This window comes from Pleurodeles waltl, chromosome 5, assembly GCF_031143425.1.
Source record: "Pleurodeles waltl isolate 20211129_DDA chromosome 5, aPleWal1.hap1.20221129, whole genome shotgun sequence".
Classification (NCBI taxonomy): Eukaryota; Metazoa; Chordata; class Amphibia; order Caudata; family Salamandridae; genus Pleurodeles; species Pleurodeles waltl.
The window spans coordinates 806,479,190-806,491,860 of NC_090444.1; the positions used below are offsets into that span (position 1 = coordinate 806,479,190).

General features: G+C 41.6%; 1 protein-coding gene across 7 annotated transcripts in view; it reads right to left on the reverse strand.

Moving 5' to 3' along the window:
- Positions 1-12,671, reverse strand: part of LAMA2 (laminin subunit alpha 2) — a 3,379,260-nt gene that overhangs the window by 56,307 nt on the left and 3,310,282 nt on the right. For 6 of the 7 annotated variants that reach the window (XM_069234829.1, XM_069234828.1, XM_069234823.1 and 3 more), the window contains one exon: positions 4,120-4,179. The exons of the other annotated variant lie outside the window; for it this stretch is intronic. In XM_069234829.1, the coding sequence (XP_069090930.1) occupies positions 4,120-4,179 (60 nt within the window). The remainder of the gene's footprint in view (positions 1-4,119; positions 4,180-12,671) is intronic. 7 annotated transcript variants of the gene reach the window in all.

Below are 12,671 nucleotides of genomic sequence, written 5' to 3' on the forward strand. Positions count from 1 at the left end.
CCTCTCTCTGTTTTTCTTAGTTATCATTAAGATGTATACATATATATTTTTGGTGCCAAAAATAGAAGTTTATTGCAGTAATAACATCAAGATATACTGACATCAGAGGTGCAGGATTTAGTGAGGGCCATTGTTAAAATAAAAATATTTGGGGATTGTGCCATTATAGGCAATAAATGAATATGATCCTTAATTGAATACTAATTAAAAATTAATGAGGCTCCACGCAGTATGTTAAAACACCTCGAGACCTGTTCTAATATTGTCTTTCAATCAACCTTAGAAACAAAACCTAAAATAATATACATTAAAAAATTAATTTATTTGAGGAGATGTTATAAACCACATCTACCAGAAGACACAGCAAATGTGGAATTTAGGAGATAAACATCTCGGATTTTTGTAACAATAGTATTGATGGTTGAAGGATATTAGTAAAAAAAGATCTGGTGTTTTTTTGCTAAAGTATATATATTTTGTGATGTTAAGGAGCATTTGTTGATATTTTGGTGCAATTTTAGCAGTATTTTTTCTGTTGAGTGTAGGTAGTTTATTTAAAGCGCTAAATCAGTAAACAGGAAACACCTGTGAACAAGGTCCGGTGTGACCGAAACGCGTCAGGGGATTCCTGTCTTGTTTGTTTGTAATCTCACTGATGGAATAAAAGTTCAATTATTATTTACACAACGACTGAGTGCGGTTTTTCTCTTGACAAAGCAGAAAGAGAAATCCCTTCTTTTGAAATACGGACGTCCTGCCTTCAACCAGCACCACCGGAGAAATAAGTGCGCCACAACACGCTTGTCAGGACATTTCTTCTTTTTACATATATATATATATATATATATATATATATATATATATATATATATAGAGAGAGAGAGAGAGAGAGAGAGAGAGAGAGAGAGGGGCTGGGGGAGCCTGAAGACCGCAGCAGTCTTAGCTGGCTCCTCACGTCCTGCGGGAGCTGGCAGTGCTCGCACAAGCAGGGAGGTGCTTTAAATAATACCTCCCTGCTTGTGAGAGCAATGTTTTCATCTGTTTCCCGGTGTGCATATTTGCATGCAGGGAAACAGATGAAAACTTCCCTTTCTGTAAGTGAGAGCTGTTTGACAGCTTTCACTTGCAGAAAGTGAAGTGTTTGCCTTGTCTTGGCGGGAGCTGTCAAAAGCTCCCACCAAGGCAGAGCAAACAGCTATATCCCTGAGGTTTGCTGCTCGGGACAATGCAGGAACCGGTCCTGGCAGCCCCCAGGGCCATCATTGGCTCCACGAGGTGGGCCGCGAGCACCACCTCCAAACCCCTCCAATCTATACAGTCCTGGGGAGGTGATGGTCCCTGAGGCTGCAGGAGGCCACACATCCCCTGCACACAGAATATCTTTGGACCTGGGGAGATGGTGGTCCTAGGGGCTGCCAGGGGGCCGGCTGGAACCCCTCCATTCAATTTTTGTAAAGCCTGGGGGAGGTGGAGGTCCCTGGGGCTATGAGGTAGGGGCAGCAGTTTGACTCCTAGCATTACATTTTGTTAAAACCCTAGGAGGTGCTAGTCCCCATGCTGTGGGAGGCTGGATGCCCCCCACATGCATACCTGATTTGTTTGGCCCCTGGGAGGTGGTGGTCTCCAGGGCTTTGAGAAGCCCAGAAGAGGGGCCAAAGCACCCCTCTCCTTAGTTTTTGATGTGCCCCTGGGCCTTGGCCCATCCGGGGGCTTCATTAAAAGGGCTGGAAAGCACCCATTTTTTTTAAATATGAGAAAAATCTGCAACTCCATCTGCAGATTTGTCCAACATTTAAAAAAAAACAATCTTTTAAGCCCTGGCGGGGTCCCTCTCAGACCCCAGCACCAGAGCTAAGGGGTCAGGTAGTCCCTACCCTGGCTCCTTTTCTTTTTGTTAAATATTATTTTCTGGGACTCAGCTGAAGCCAAATCCCAAGATGGCTGTCAACACTTCCTTGTTGAAGAATTGATAGCCAACCAGATATCTGCACTGGGACAGTCCGGGGATCAGCGTCCCTAAATGTCTATATTTTTTAAACTCTAATTTCTCCAAAACTACTTAATGGATTTACACCAAATCATAAAAACCATGCTTTTGGGACCAAGATCTAGCTTTCTTCCTAGTTTGGTGTAATTATGTTCAGCATTTCGGGCTGTAGTCGTGTTAAAAAAAGAGAACAATCTCATTGAAATTGAATGGGGGAAAAGTGTTTTGGGTCCTCCATTTTTCTAGGCCTCTGCTTGACCTATAATCCCAACACATTCCATTCTAGACAGCAGCTGAACAGACCAAAGTATAAGTTTTGAAAATGTTGTGATGATCCATCAATCGATGCCAAAGTTATTGGCAAAACAAAAAATGTTCCGTCTATGGCAAAAATGGTCCTAACTATAACCACCTGGTGGCAACAATGAGTAGTGTGTGTGTGTGCAGTGTGTATTTATATATATGCCTATTTTGTAGTTGCCATGAAACCATGTTTTCTCATTTCTTTAAGAGGCTAACCAAATTAGATTTTCAGCCCACGTACCTTGCCAATGAAGCAGATTATGCAAAGAGCACAATTGAAAAAATAAACAACCGAAATAGAATTATCTTGAATGCAAATATCTGAAATCATCCTACAATGATACACAGTTGGAGGGCTAAAATTGGGTAAATGTGTTGCAGACAGTTCCTTGTATCTGTGAATAAGCCTGTATGTCCACACCTTTTCCGGAAACTGTTGCCACACTTGTCGTCCTGAAATTCCCAATCAAGATGAGAATAAACTATCGAGTGAACAGAAATGTGCAAATGGTGACAGGACATGTTTGTCTCTTCCTTTCATATCGTGGATTGTGAGCAAAATGCAACAGGAACAAAACTTGCACCTCTGCTTCCGTATAAGTTGTATAAGCAGTTCATATTCAGCAGTACCAAACAGTCAGGTACCTGCCTCCAAACTGTCGATAAATTAGATATTTTCAAAACTCGCAGACTTTTTTTTCAAACATCAAACCAGTGTATACATGAAATCCTAGCAACAGTAGAAAAGCATGCTCTTGGACAACCTTTGAATATTTGTGAAACTTCACACCCATTCACATACAAGGCTAGAATAATGTTATTCATGAGCATACAACAGTCACATGAAGAATGTGTGATAATAGTCACCTTACAGTGCCATGTTTGCAAAATATATTTATGTTTCTAGCATTATATGCCAAAAAGGCTCATCTTTTGCAAACAGGGCCCTCAATACCCATTCAGCCGCGTGTTGTATTTTCACGCCTTTTTCGGACTTTAAAAAGCTACCTGCTTGCCCAGAGCAATTATTTTGCAACTCTTGTTTGCAGCATTTTTTCTGCTTCCAATTGGTCAACTAGAGAAACTCGTGCATAATCTAACAGTAAGGGTCAACTCATGAAAGGTTGGATTCAGGACTGGCTGATGAGCTTAAAAATATATTTAAGTACTTCTTCAAGTAGGCCTTTTGTGTGTACTTTGGTTATACTGCGCCTGGGGGTGCTGTTTTCAAGTTTTCAGAAACCAGTCTCTGAAATTATTTTTTTTTACCCCATGCCATGTTGATAAAGTGCTACTTACTGTCAGTCAAGACTCTGACACAAGAAACGTTTTGAATATTTGTTGCAGGTGTTTGCTAGACCTTTAAGCCATGTGCCCAAATAATCTTTATAAAACAAAATACTAGGGGCTATTTTTTAAGAACTTTCTTACAAGCTTTTGCTTGCTATTTGAGATTATTTTAAATATCCATATGGTGAACTATCCAAAATATGCTTTGGATTTTTACACTAAAAGAATTGTGTTTTTCAGGGCTACCACGAATTCCTTCTTGTCATTTGCTCGCGTTTATGGTTATTCCCGTTCATAATAGCTGCATAACTAACACTCTACAATTTATTAAGGACAAGAAATACATATATAAAATAATAGCTGACAATATCACACATTCTTTTATTTAAGAATATAGGAAAGATACCAGAACAGCACTCAAGGGAAAAGTCATGTATTAGCAAAAGAGAAAACTCGGCATCACTGGAAAATAAACACCCATTAATAAGATCTTGTTAAAGAAAACATCATTAGGAAATGCTGGAATCGCTGAAAGATACCGTCAATTGAGCATCGTCGGCCATTATGTTGGCGTTCTTCAGCTCAGTGGCGTGAGAATCCTAGAAAGTTTTAAATAACAGGAGGCAAAGTAGCAGTTAAGGAAGCACTGACAGGCAAGGCACATTCAAACTCACCCATTTCACCAAGGCACTGAGACAAAGGACACAATTGTTTTTTTTCACTGTGGTTTCAGTGTCAACGTCCAATGTTAGAAATGCTTGCAACGGCGCCACCATGTAGCCATCTTTTGCTTCCGTTCTCTGCAGTGTGGTATACATTCGCAAATGTACACTAAGGACCAAGGCCCATATTTATACTTGTTTAGTGCCGGATTTGCGTCATTTTTTGACACAAAAACAGCGCAAACTTACAAAATATAATTGTATTTTGTAAGTTTGGGCCCCTTTTGCGTAAAAAAATTACGGAAATGTGGTACTAAAAAAAGTATAAATATGGGCCCGAATGTATGAGATTTTGGTGCAGGGCAGCGCAGCAAGTCACCTTGCTGCCCTGTCCTGCGTCAAAGGGAAAAGGCAGGAATGGGCGGTATTCAAGCAATACGTCTTATTCCTGTCATTTCCCCCTCTGCAGAATGCAGCACACATAGAAAGAGGAAACAACGAGGCAAAATTAAGATATTTCTCTTCGTGGCAACACACCTGGGAAGGCATATCACTGCAATGCCCATGGAACATCTCCCGAGCGTAGAGTAAGGCAAGGCAATGCAGCGATTTGAGTTGTCTTGCCTTACTCAATATTTATGAGGCCATTTAAAGCCAGCAATGTGGTTTTGAGTGTCTTCATAAATCTGATTTATTGGTTTGTGCACCGTTGCGTCAAAAATAAAAATACAATGGCGGTGCAAGAGTCTTGTAACTATGGGCCTAAATCTCTTATTCTTAAAGTTTTGACTTCTGTGGACTGCCCACTTACTCATTACTAGAACCAGGGAACACCCCATAAATTATTATTGGAATTTAGGAGCCCCCACTGAGTCATGACCCATTACTAGAAGTCGGGAACCCCGACCTAAGCATGTTCAATTATTTAAATTGCAAAACAACACATGAAAAATGCAGAAACATGTATCTATCAAACAAATAAAAAAATGGTAAAATATTGTATTTTATAGGCCACTCATTATCCAGTTTATATTCTGAATGATGCAATTGCACTGCTCCCACGAATCAATCTGAGGATACAAGCTTAAGATTTAGACAAAATGTCAAATTCTTCACATTTACAGAATGCTATTAGATTTTCAACTTCACATTTTGCCTCTTGGTTACATACCCTTTATTAATGTGGTAATACTCTTTCATTTTCTAGGCAGCTGAGGACCCTCTGAGTAGACTTTGTGGGGCCCCAGGGGTCCCTGGACCACAGGTTAAGAAATACTCCACTAGCAGATAGTTTTGAACGAACCTTGGAATAGTGTTTAACAAAAGGAAGCCCACCGTGGATGCATCATATTTTCAAAAAGATAATTTTTTGGATACTTTTGAAGGATCTCAGTTTTAGGTTGATAGAGGTGGAGAAAAATATCAGTATTGCAATCGTTGAGGGTACCTTTGCACATACTAATGGAGGGGGTACTAATCTGAATTCCCCTGCAGACAAATGCACAACTGTGCATTATTTCAATGTCTTTAGATTTTCAGGAGCATACCATGATTAACATCAGAATTAAAGGCAGTACCTGCCCTCAGTATTTTCAACAGGTGCAGCGTTGAGGCTGGGATTGCACAGCACCTGTTGCACTTGCAATCACAACCCCTTCGAAGCAGCTGGCACCTGTATGCCTGTCTAGAACATAGTTACTTAGACTGTGGATGGGCTGCTCCAAAAAAACACAATGGCCTACTATGTTATGGTTACCTGTCAATACGAGGAAAACTAAGGAACTACCTAAACAGCTGCAATTTATAAATGACATCAAACCTATATTCTGCTCCATTTTCACCACTAAGTATCGATGCTTAATCTTGAAATCATCACTGTATTGATTTAAGTCTACAGTCCTGATTAGACTTTCACTTCTGACCTCATAAGCAGAGGACTATATAGACAGAAGGGGCAATTATAGGAGGAGATCAAATGAGCTGCATAGAAATGTTTATTTTTTTATTTTTTGTCACTTTGTCTTTAGAAGGCGGTAATAGGTGCACGCCAGTCTCTCCATCCCTATTCACACCATGATTAAGGAAGATGTCTTTATGGATAAAACAAGACTGTTTAGATCTTAGGTTTATTGTGACAGGTGTGTGTGAATGGTAGCAGCTTGGGGTACAAGAAGCAAGACTGCATTTATATGACAACAGTTACAGCACGTCTCCGAGTAGCAGTACTAGCTCTTTCAGGATGCTGATGTGGATTATCAAAAAAATAGAAAATGTCAGACTCACACATTTTCTCACTCATACACTTATACTTTCTTCTCAGTGAGCTAAGTGCCCACTTCAGAAATCTGTCTGTAGCCCACATACCACTCATGCCTTAACTGAACTTGTCAAGTGATGAAAGCGTGTACTAGTTTGCCCTGCTGAAGCTGTTCTGCGAGGAAAGGAAGACTGAACTTTCTGGCTTCTGCGAGAGAGGGAAACTTTCTTTGCTACTACCAGGCTGTAGATGTCTGGTGAGGAAGCAATGCTTGCAATGCTGCTGCACAATTTGTGTGTCCTGTGATGAGTAAAGCGTGTGCTGCGGATACACTAGCTGTACCTGTCCTCTGAAGGATAGAAGCTTGCTGATAACCAATATATACCTGTTCCAGAAGAAGGTGTATTATCACTGCTACTGCCTCATCATATGAATAAAGGATATATTAAAAGCCTTTGTGTGATGGTTCCTCATGAACCAGGTACTGTTTCACAATATCTCATGTGAGCTATCAAGACCTATAGTCCTGAAGTAGGCATCTGATCCTGTACTATTGAAGCATCAAAACATGTCAGAGAAAAAGAGAAGCACCTCCAGTACCTTCTATTTTTATTCTTTTGGTACTGATCATTTTTAGCTCACTCGTGCACATTTTTAAATGTAAGTTTGACAGTGTTAAAAAATGAGAACTTAACTGTTTACATAGGGGAAATAACATCACCTAAGCTACGGAACCTGTGACTAGGAGAATACACAACCAGAGAAAAGTAGTACGCTGCTTCTCAGTGCAAGATGTAGAACCCATTATTAAAATTACCACACTAGGTAGGTGAGTTTTCACCTCTCCTGTAATTATTAATTGTGTGACTAAAGGTTGTGCTGCTGCTACAGATGTATCTTTATTTTGAATCTTAGTATAACACTTTACACTACATGAAAGGCAAAACGATTTGCATTGCTAATGTTTGCTTTAATGTCTAATGTGAATGAGAATATACCTTCACAAAATATGTGAGCAGCGTCTATATTTACGTGTGAAAAGAACATTTTTAAATGATGACTTTTGAAATTGTAAAACATAGTTCACAAGTGGCACCATGTCATGTTTTACAGCTTCAGTGTTAGACAACAACACTTCGAGTGCTGAGGTTTTGAGCCCATAATGACAGTGTTAGAAAAACAAGTGGCTTTCATTAAGCAACACTCTTTCTTGCCGATACACTGTCTAAATGCAGGGTCCTTGACTTATAAATATCCTCCAGGTGTCAGACTGGATCTGAAGACTTTTTTCAACAGTGCTCTTGCACAACTCTAGGTGGTGTTGTGAGGCACCGTGCTGGCTCTATACTGCCCTGGAAATGATTGAGTGGGCCGGAACGTAAGTGCTTTCCCTGCACATCAATGTCAGTTTCGTATGTTTTCATATTATGAAATCTCAGACACGACCCTAGAACAAGTGCTGGTAGCAGTGTGCTGATTTCTAAAAGGGAACCTTTTCAGATGTTCAAGTGTAGTGAGGAATCTGTGGTGAAATAGAATGTCCACCAGAAAGAGCGTTACCGAAGGTAAGTAACTTATTCTTCAGATGGATACTTCTGACTGCAGACTCCTCACCTTTTGAATGCATACCAAAATAGTGCCCCAGTAAGTTTCAGCTGGACCTGGCTGTCAAGGCAGTAGTGCTTAATTCATATATACACTGATGTGCATATCTCAGATGTTCTAGGACAGGAACCCCTTGCACCAGTGCCTTCGGTAAAGCGCTGCCCCGGTAGAATGCACTTTCAGACCATCGGGGTATCTGTTTACTAGTGCATAGCAGATCCTGAGGCCAAGGACTATCTACCTCAACTGGCTCATTTTCTGCACAGTCCTCCCTTCCTTCCCTGCAGAAAACTCCACAAAATTCACTCAATGGGCCTACGTATAACCAATATTAATACTCAAAGCACTCTCAAAGTTCAATTGATGAATGCTCTTCTCTTTTATTGAGATGTTAAGGGGAACAAATAATGCTGGAAGAGTGATTGATTATCCAAAGTAGAAGGGTGTCACAATCTTCAGTAAGAAGGCAGCACTGAAGTTGGTGTAGGGTGGCTGAACTGTTGCTGCTGGCTGTTCATGCAACAAATGGAAAAGGGGGTCAAGAGATGCAAAAAACAGCTATGCATAGACTCAAAGGGTGTACACACAAGGAATATCAAGACCATGTTCAGGTCCAACTGGGGCATCACAAGGGTATGGGAGGGAATTTGTGTGTCAAACCCTTCTCAAAATGCATCACAACTGGTGAATTAAACAATGAGGCTCGTCCAACAAACATGGAGACACTGAAAGGGGAAACAAAGTACTTTTTACAGTGCCCAGTGAAAGAATTTGTTGAGTTAACTAGGAACAAATAAGAGGACACCTGACAACTTAACTTGTCAGGGGTAGTGTCTCAGGCACCACAAAGGCAACACGTTTTCCAGCATGGATAGGTTTCATGGAAGGTTGTCTGACAGCAAGGACTACATCTACGGCTTCAGTTAGCAACTAAAAATTCATCAATTTCAGTCGTTCAGTTTTCGCACTTGGAGGTGTAGGTTCGGATAGAAGACCCTTCCCTGTTCTGAGATAGGAGGTCCTCACAAAGTGGTAACTTGATCGGAGGGCATGTGCTCCTATTCCTGTGTTCCAGGTACCATTCTGTCTTGGTGCAGTCCAGGGCAAATAGGATTTTTATGACCCAGTCCTTCCTATCTTCTTTGCAACTTGAAGTAGGAGAGGTAGCGGTAGGAAGGCATACAGGAATCTGTTGTTCTAACCCATTGAGAGTGCGTCTCTCCTAAAGGAAGCTCTTGTGGAAACTCCAAGGCTACCAAACGTTTACCCTGCATGGTGTCAGTGGTGTTGAATAAGCTATTCCCACTGGTCAAATATGCCCTATGCTACCTCTGGATACAGACAGCATTTTGAATATGCCAGGAGATGTCCGCTCAATTTGTTCACTCTAGCATCCAAGAACCCTGTCTGGTGGTTAGCTACTAGAAAAATGTTCTGCTGTTGCAGCCACTTCGGGAGTCAGAAAGCATCATGGCATAGGACCCAGGTTCCCACTCTACTTTGCTTGTTGCAGCACCACATGCTAGTCATTTTGTCTGTGAGAAACCTGCACTAGATGACTGTTCAGAATGGAGAGTGGTCTGCCACAAGCCAAATTAGGATTGATATTCTACCACTGTAGATCCTCAGCCACCCCCGCAATACTGAGATGGAGTTAGGGAGGCAGCCTTGATGTAGGGTCCACTATGATTTTAGGTTCCATTGCAGGGTCTGCATGTGCCACTTGGTGTTGCTGATGAGAATGGTGCATGAGGTCAAGAGACCAAGAAGCCTCAAGCCATCCTCGCATGCTCCAAGCCTAAATCTGAACCGTCAGGATTCTAGCCTGATTGCCCAGACTCAAACTCATTGCAGTGGATGAAAGACCCTTAACCTCACCATACTGAGGATTGCCTCAATATGAATGGAAGACTCTTTGAAGGGATTTGACTTGTTTATGGTGAAACCCAATGATGTTTAAAGTCCTGCAGCTGTCCAGAACTGGTTTATTAGGTATGGAATTACAGGAACTCTATGGCTCCAAAAATTGGCCGCAATACCCAACATAGTGGCTATTACAAGGTATTCTTGGTCCTCTTAGAACCACTGCAGGAGTGTGGGACTGCAGGTTGGGAATATGAAAATAGGAGTCCCGCAAGACTAAGGATACCATATTGTCTCCTGGGTTCAGGCCAATTATTTTTTACGTCGGAGTAAGCTTTTCCAATTTGTCCTCAACAGGAGCACATTTAGAAGCCAAAGAATTAGTATATGTCTGAGGTCACATCCTTTTTTCTGAACAAGGAGGAAAAGTGATTACACCCCTTGCCTCTCTTTGAGTTCAGTAACCTTCCAGTCACATACTTGGAGAGAAAGAGATGTACCACCTACAACAGGATGAACAAATGCTCCTCGGAAATTCATTCTAGTGTGGGAGGAAGGTAGGGTCGGAAGGAAATGAGAGGCACAGCATAGCACCTCTGAACGATCTGTAACATCCAGCTGTCAGAAGTGATGGATCACCAACCCTGAAAGAAGTATTGCGAAGGTGCCAGTTATAGTTACCTTAGGGCATGAGGTTTAGTTACTTGAAAGAACCCTAACTATTACTGCTGAATTTCTATGGTTTTGTATGAGTAAATTCAAAATCTACCTTTAACGTCCCTGTGACCTTTGGTTGTTTTCAGTGAATTTCTATGTTTTTTTAATGTATAGTTATTTTCATTGCTATGCGTGAATCGAACCACAGCTGCACGGTCCCCCTCCAGCAAGGACTTAGCCTTGGGAAGGTGATGGACCCCAGGGCTTGGGGGTCCCAAAGGGATCCCCTTTCTTTTATTTTACACTTTGACCCAGGGATTTGTGATCCCCAGGGTACAGGGGGGCCAGCCCCTGCATATACTTTATTGGAAGCCCTGGAGAGGTGGCGGTCCCCAGAGCAGGGGGTGTGTGGTCCCCCTGCTTATTTTAATTGAAAGCCGTTGGGAGGTGGTAGTCCCCAGGGCAGCGGGGGGCTGCAGGCCCCCCTGCTTATAAAAAAAATGACAGCTCCGAGAAGGTGGTGGTCCATAGAGCTGTGGGAGGTCAAAAGTCCCTTCCCACACTAAAATTTTAATGCCCATAGGACCTCGCTCACCCGGAAGCCTATAAAAAGGAAGTCTGCAATTATTGTTTTAAAAAAAATGTTTGCCACAAATTCATGAATATTACAGATTTGCGGCAAAAAATAATTAAAAAAAAAGTTTTGGGGATCTGGGGGTTGTCCCTCTGGGACCCCACCCCCACCAGTGCTAAGGAGTCAGAGTGTCTCTACCCTGGCCCCTTTTAATTTTATTTGTACTGTTTTTTCTGGGTCTCGGCTGAAGCAGAGTTGGCAGCTAATCAGAGCTGTGCATTTCCCTGCACAAACTTGTCTTTGTCTTGTCTTTGAATACTTCGCTACTAGAGATATACAAATTTAAATTTCCCTAAATTGCTCAAAAACTACTGAATGGATTCACCCCAAATAAGCGAAAGCATAATCTGCGTACCAACAGCTAGCTTTCTGCCAAATCTGGTGTAATTTTGTCCAGTGGTTCGGCCTGCATTCATGTCTAAAGAATCCAATGAGATTAACATAGGAAATGCCACTTTTTTCAGCCCCCTTTTTCTCGGCCCCTGCTTGACAGATCACCCCAAAACTTTCCATGTGCAGCAAGAATCAGCGTAAACACTTTTTTTGAAAATTTTGGGAAGATTCATTGATTCGTCAATCAGTGCCAAAGACATAGGCAACTCAAAAAACGCTTTTCCTATGGAAACATGGTCCTAACTATAACTACCTACTGGCGTATATATATATATATATATATATATATATATACACACACAAACACACACACACACTTGTATACATACATATACAAACTTATCTTAATACCTTAAATAGACTTTAAATGTGTGGTGAAGGCATGCTAGCAAAGGCATACGTGTGGTAAAACACTACGTGGTAAAAATGTGTGGTAAAGGCGTGCCTGTTTTTTTCGCACGTTGTAATGTCATATAACTCCTCTGTTAGTGAACATCTTATACACTGTCCTACTCTTCCATTATATCTGTCTCTCCCATGTCACTCTCCAATTAATCCATCCTTTTACCTTCTGCTTTTACTTTCCCCCTCTCCCATTAGTGACTATCTTTCGTCTCAATACTCCCCTCTCCTGTCACTGCTCACCCTTTCCCGTTACTACCCTCATCCCGTTAGTGCTCATTTCTTCCACATCTGTTCACCTCTGCTATTCTGAAACCCCTCACGTCATCACTGCATAGCATAATTTCCCTACTTTGTCCCCTGCCACTGCCTACTTCTAACCGGCTGGCCATGAGCCCTGTCACAGCTCCTTTCCTGTTGCATCACTCTCACAGCAGACCAATCGGTAGCTTTGAAAGGCTGGCACAGATTCAGCCTGGCACTTTATGGATGCTTCACCAGCAATAATATCCGGTAAGAGGCCTGATGAGGGGCAGTTCTTCACTTTACTGTGTATACTTACCCTAAAGTTTTTTAAAGTGCATTTTTGCATTCAGCTCTCAACATCTTATCAATCCC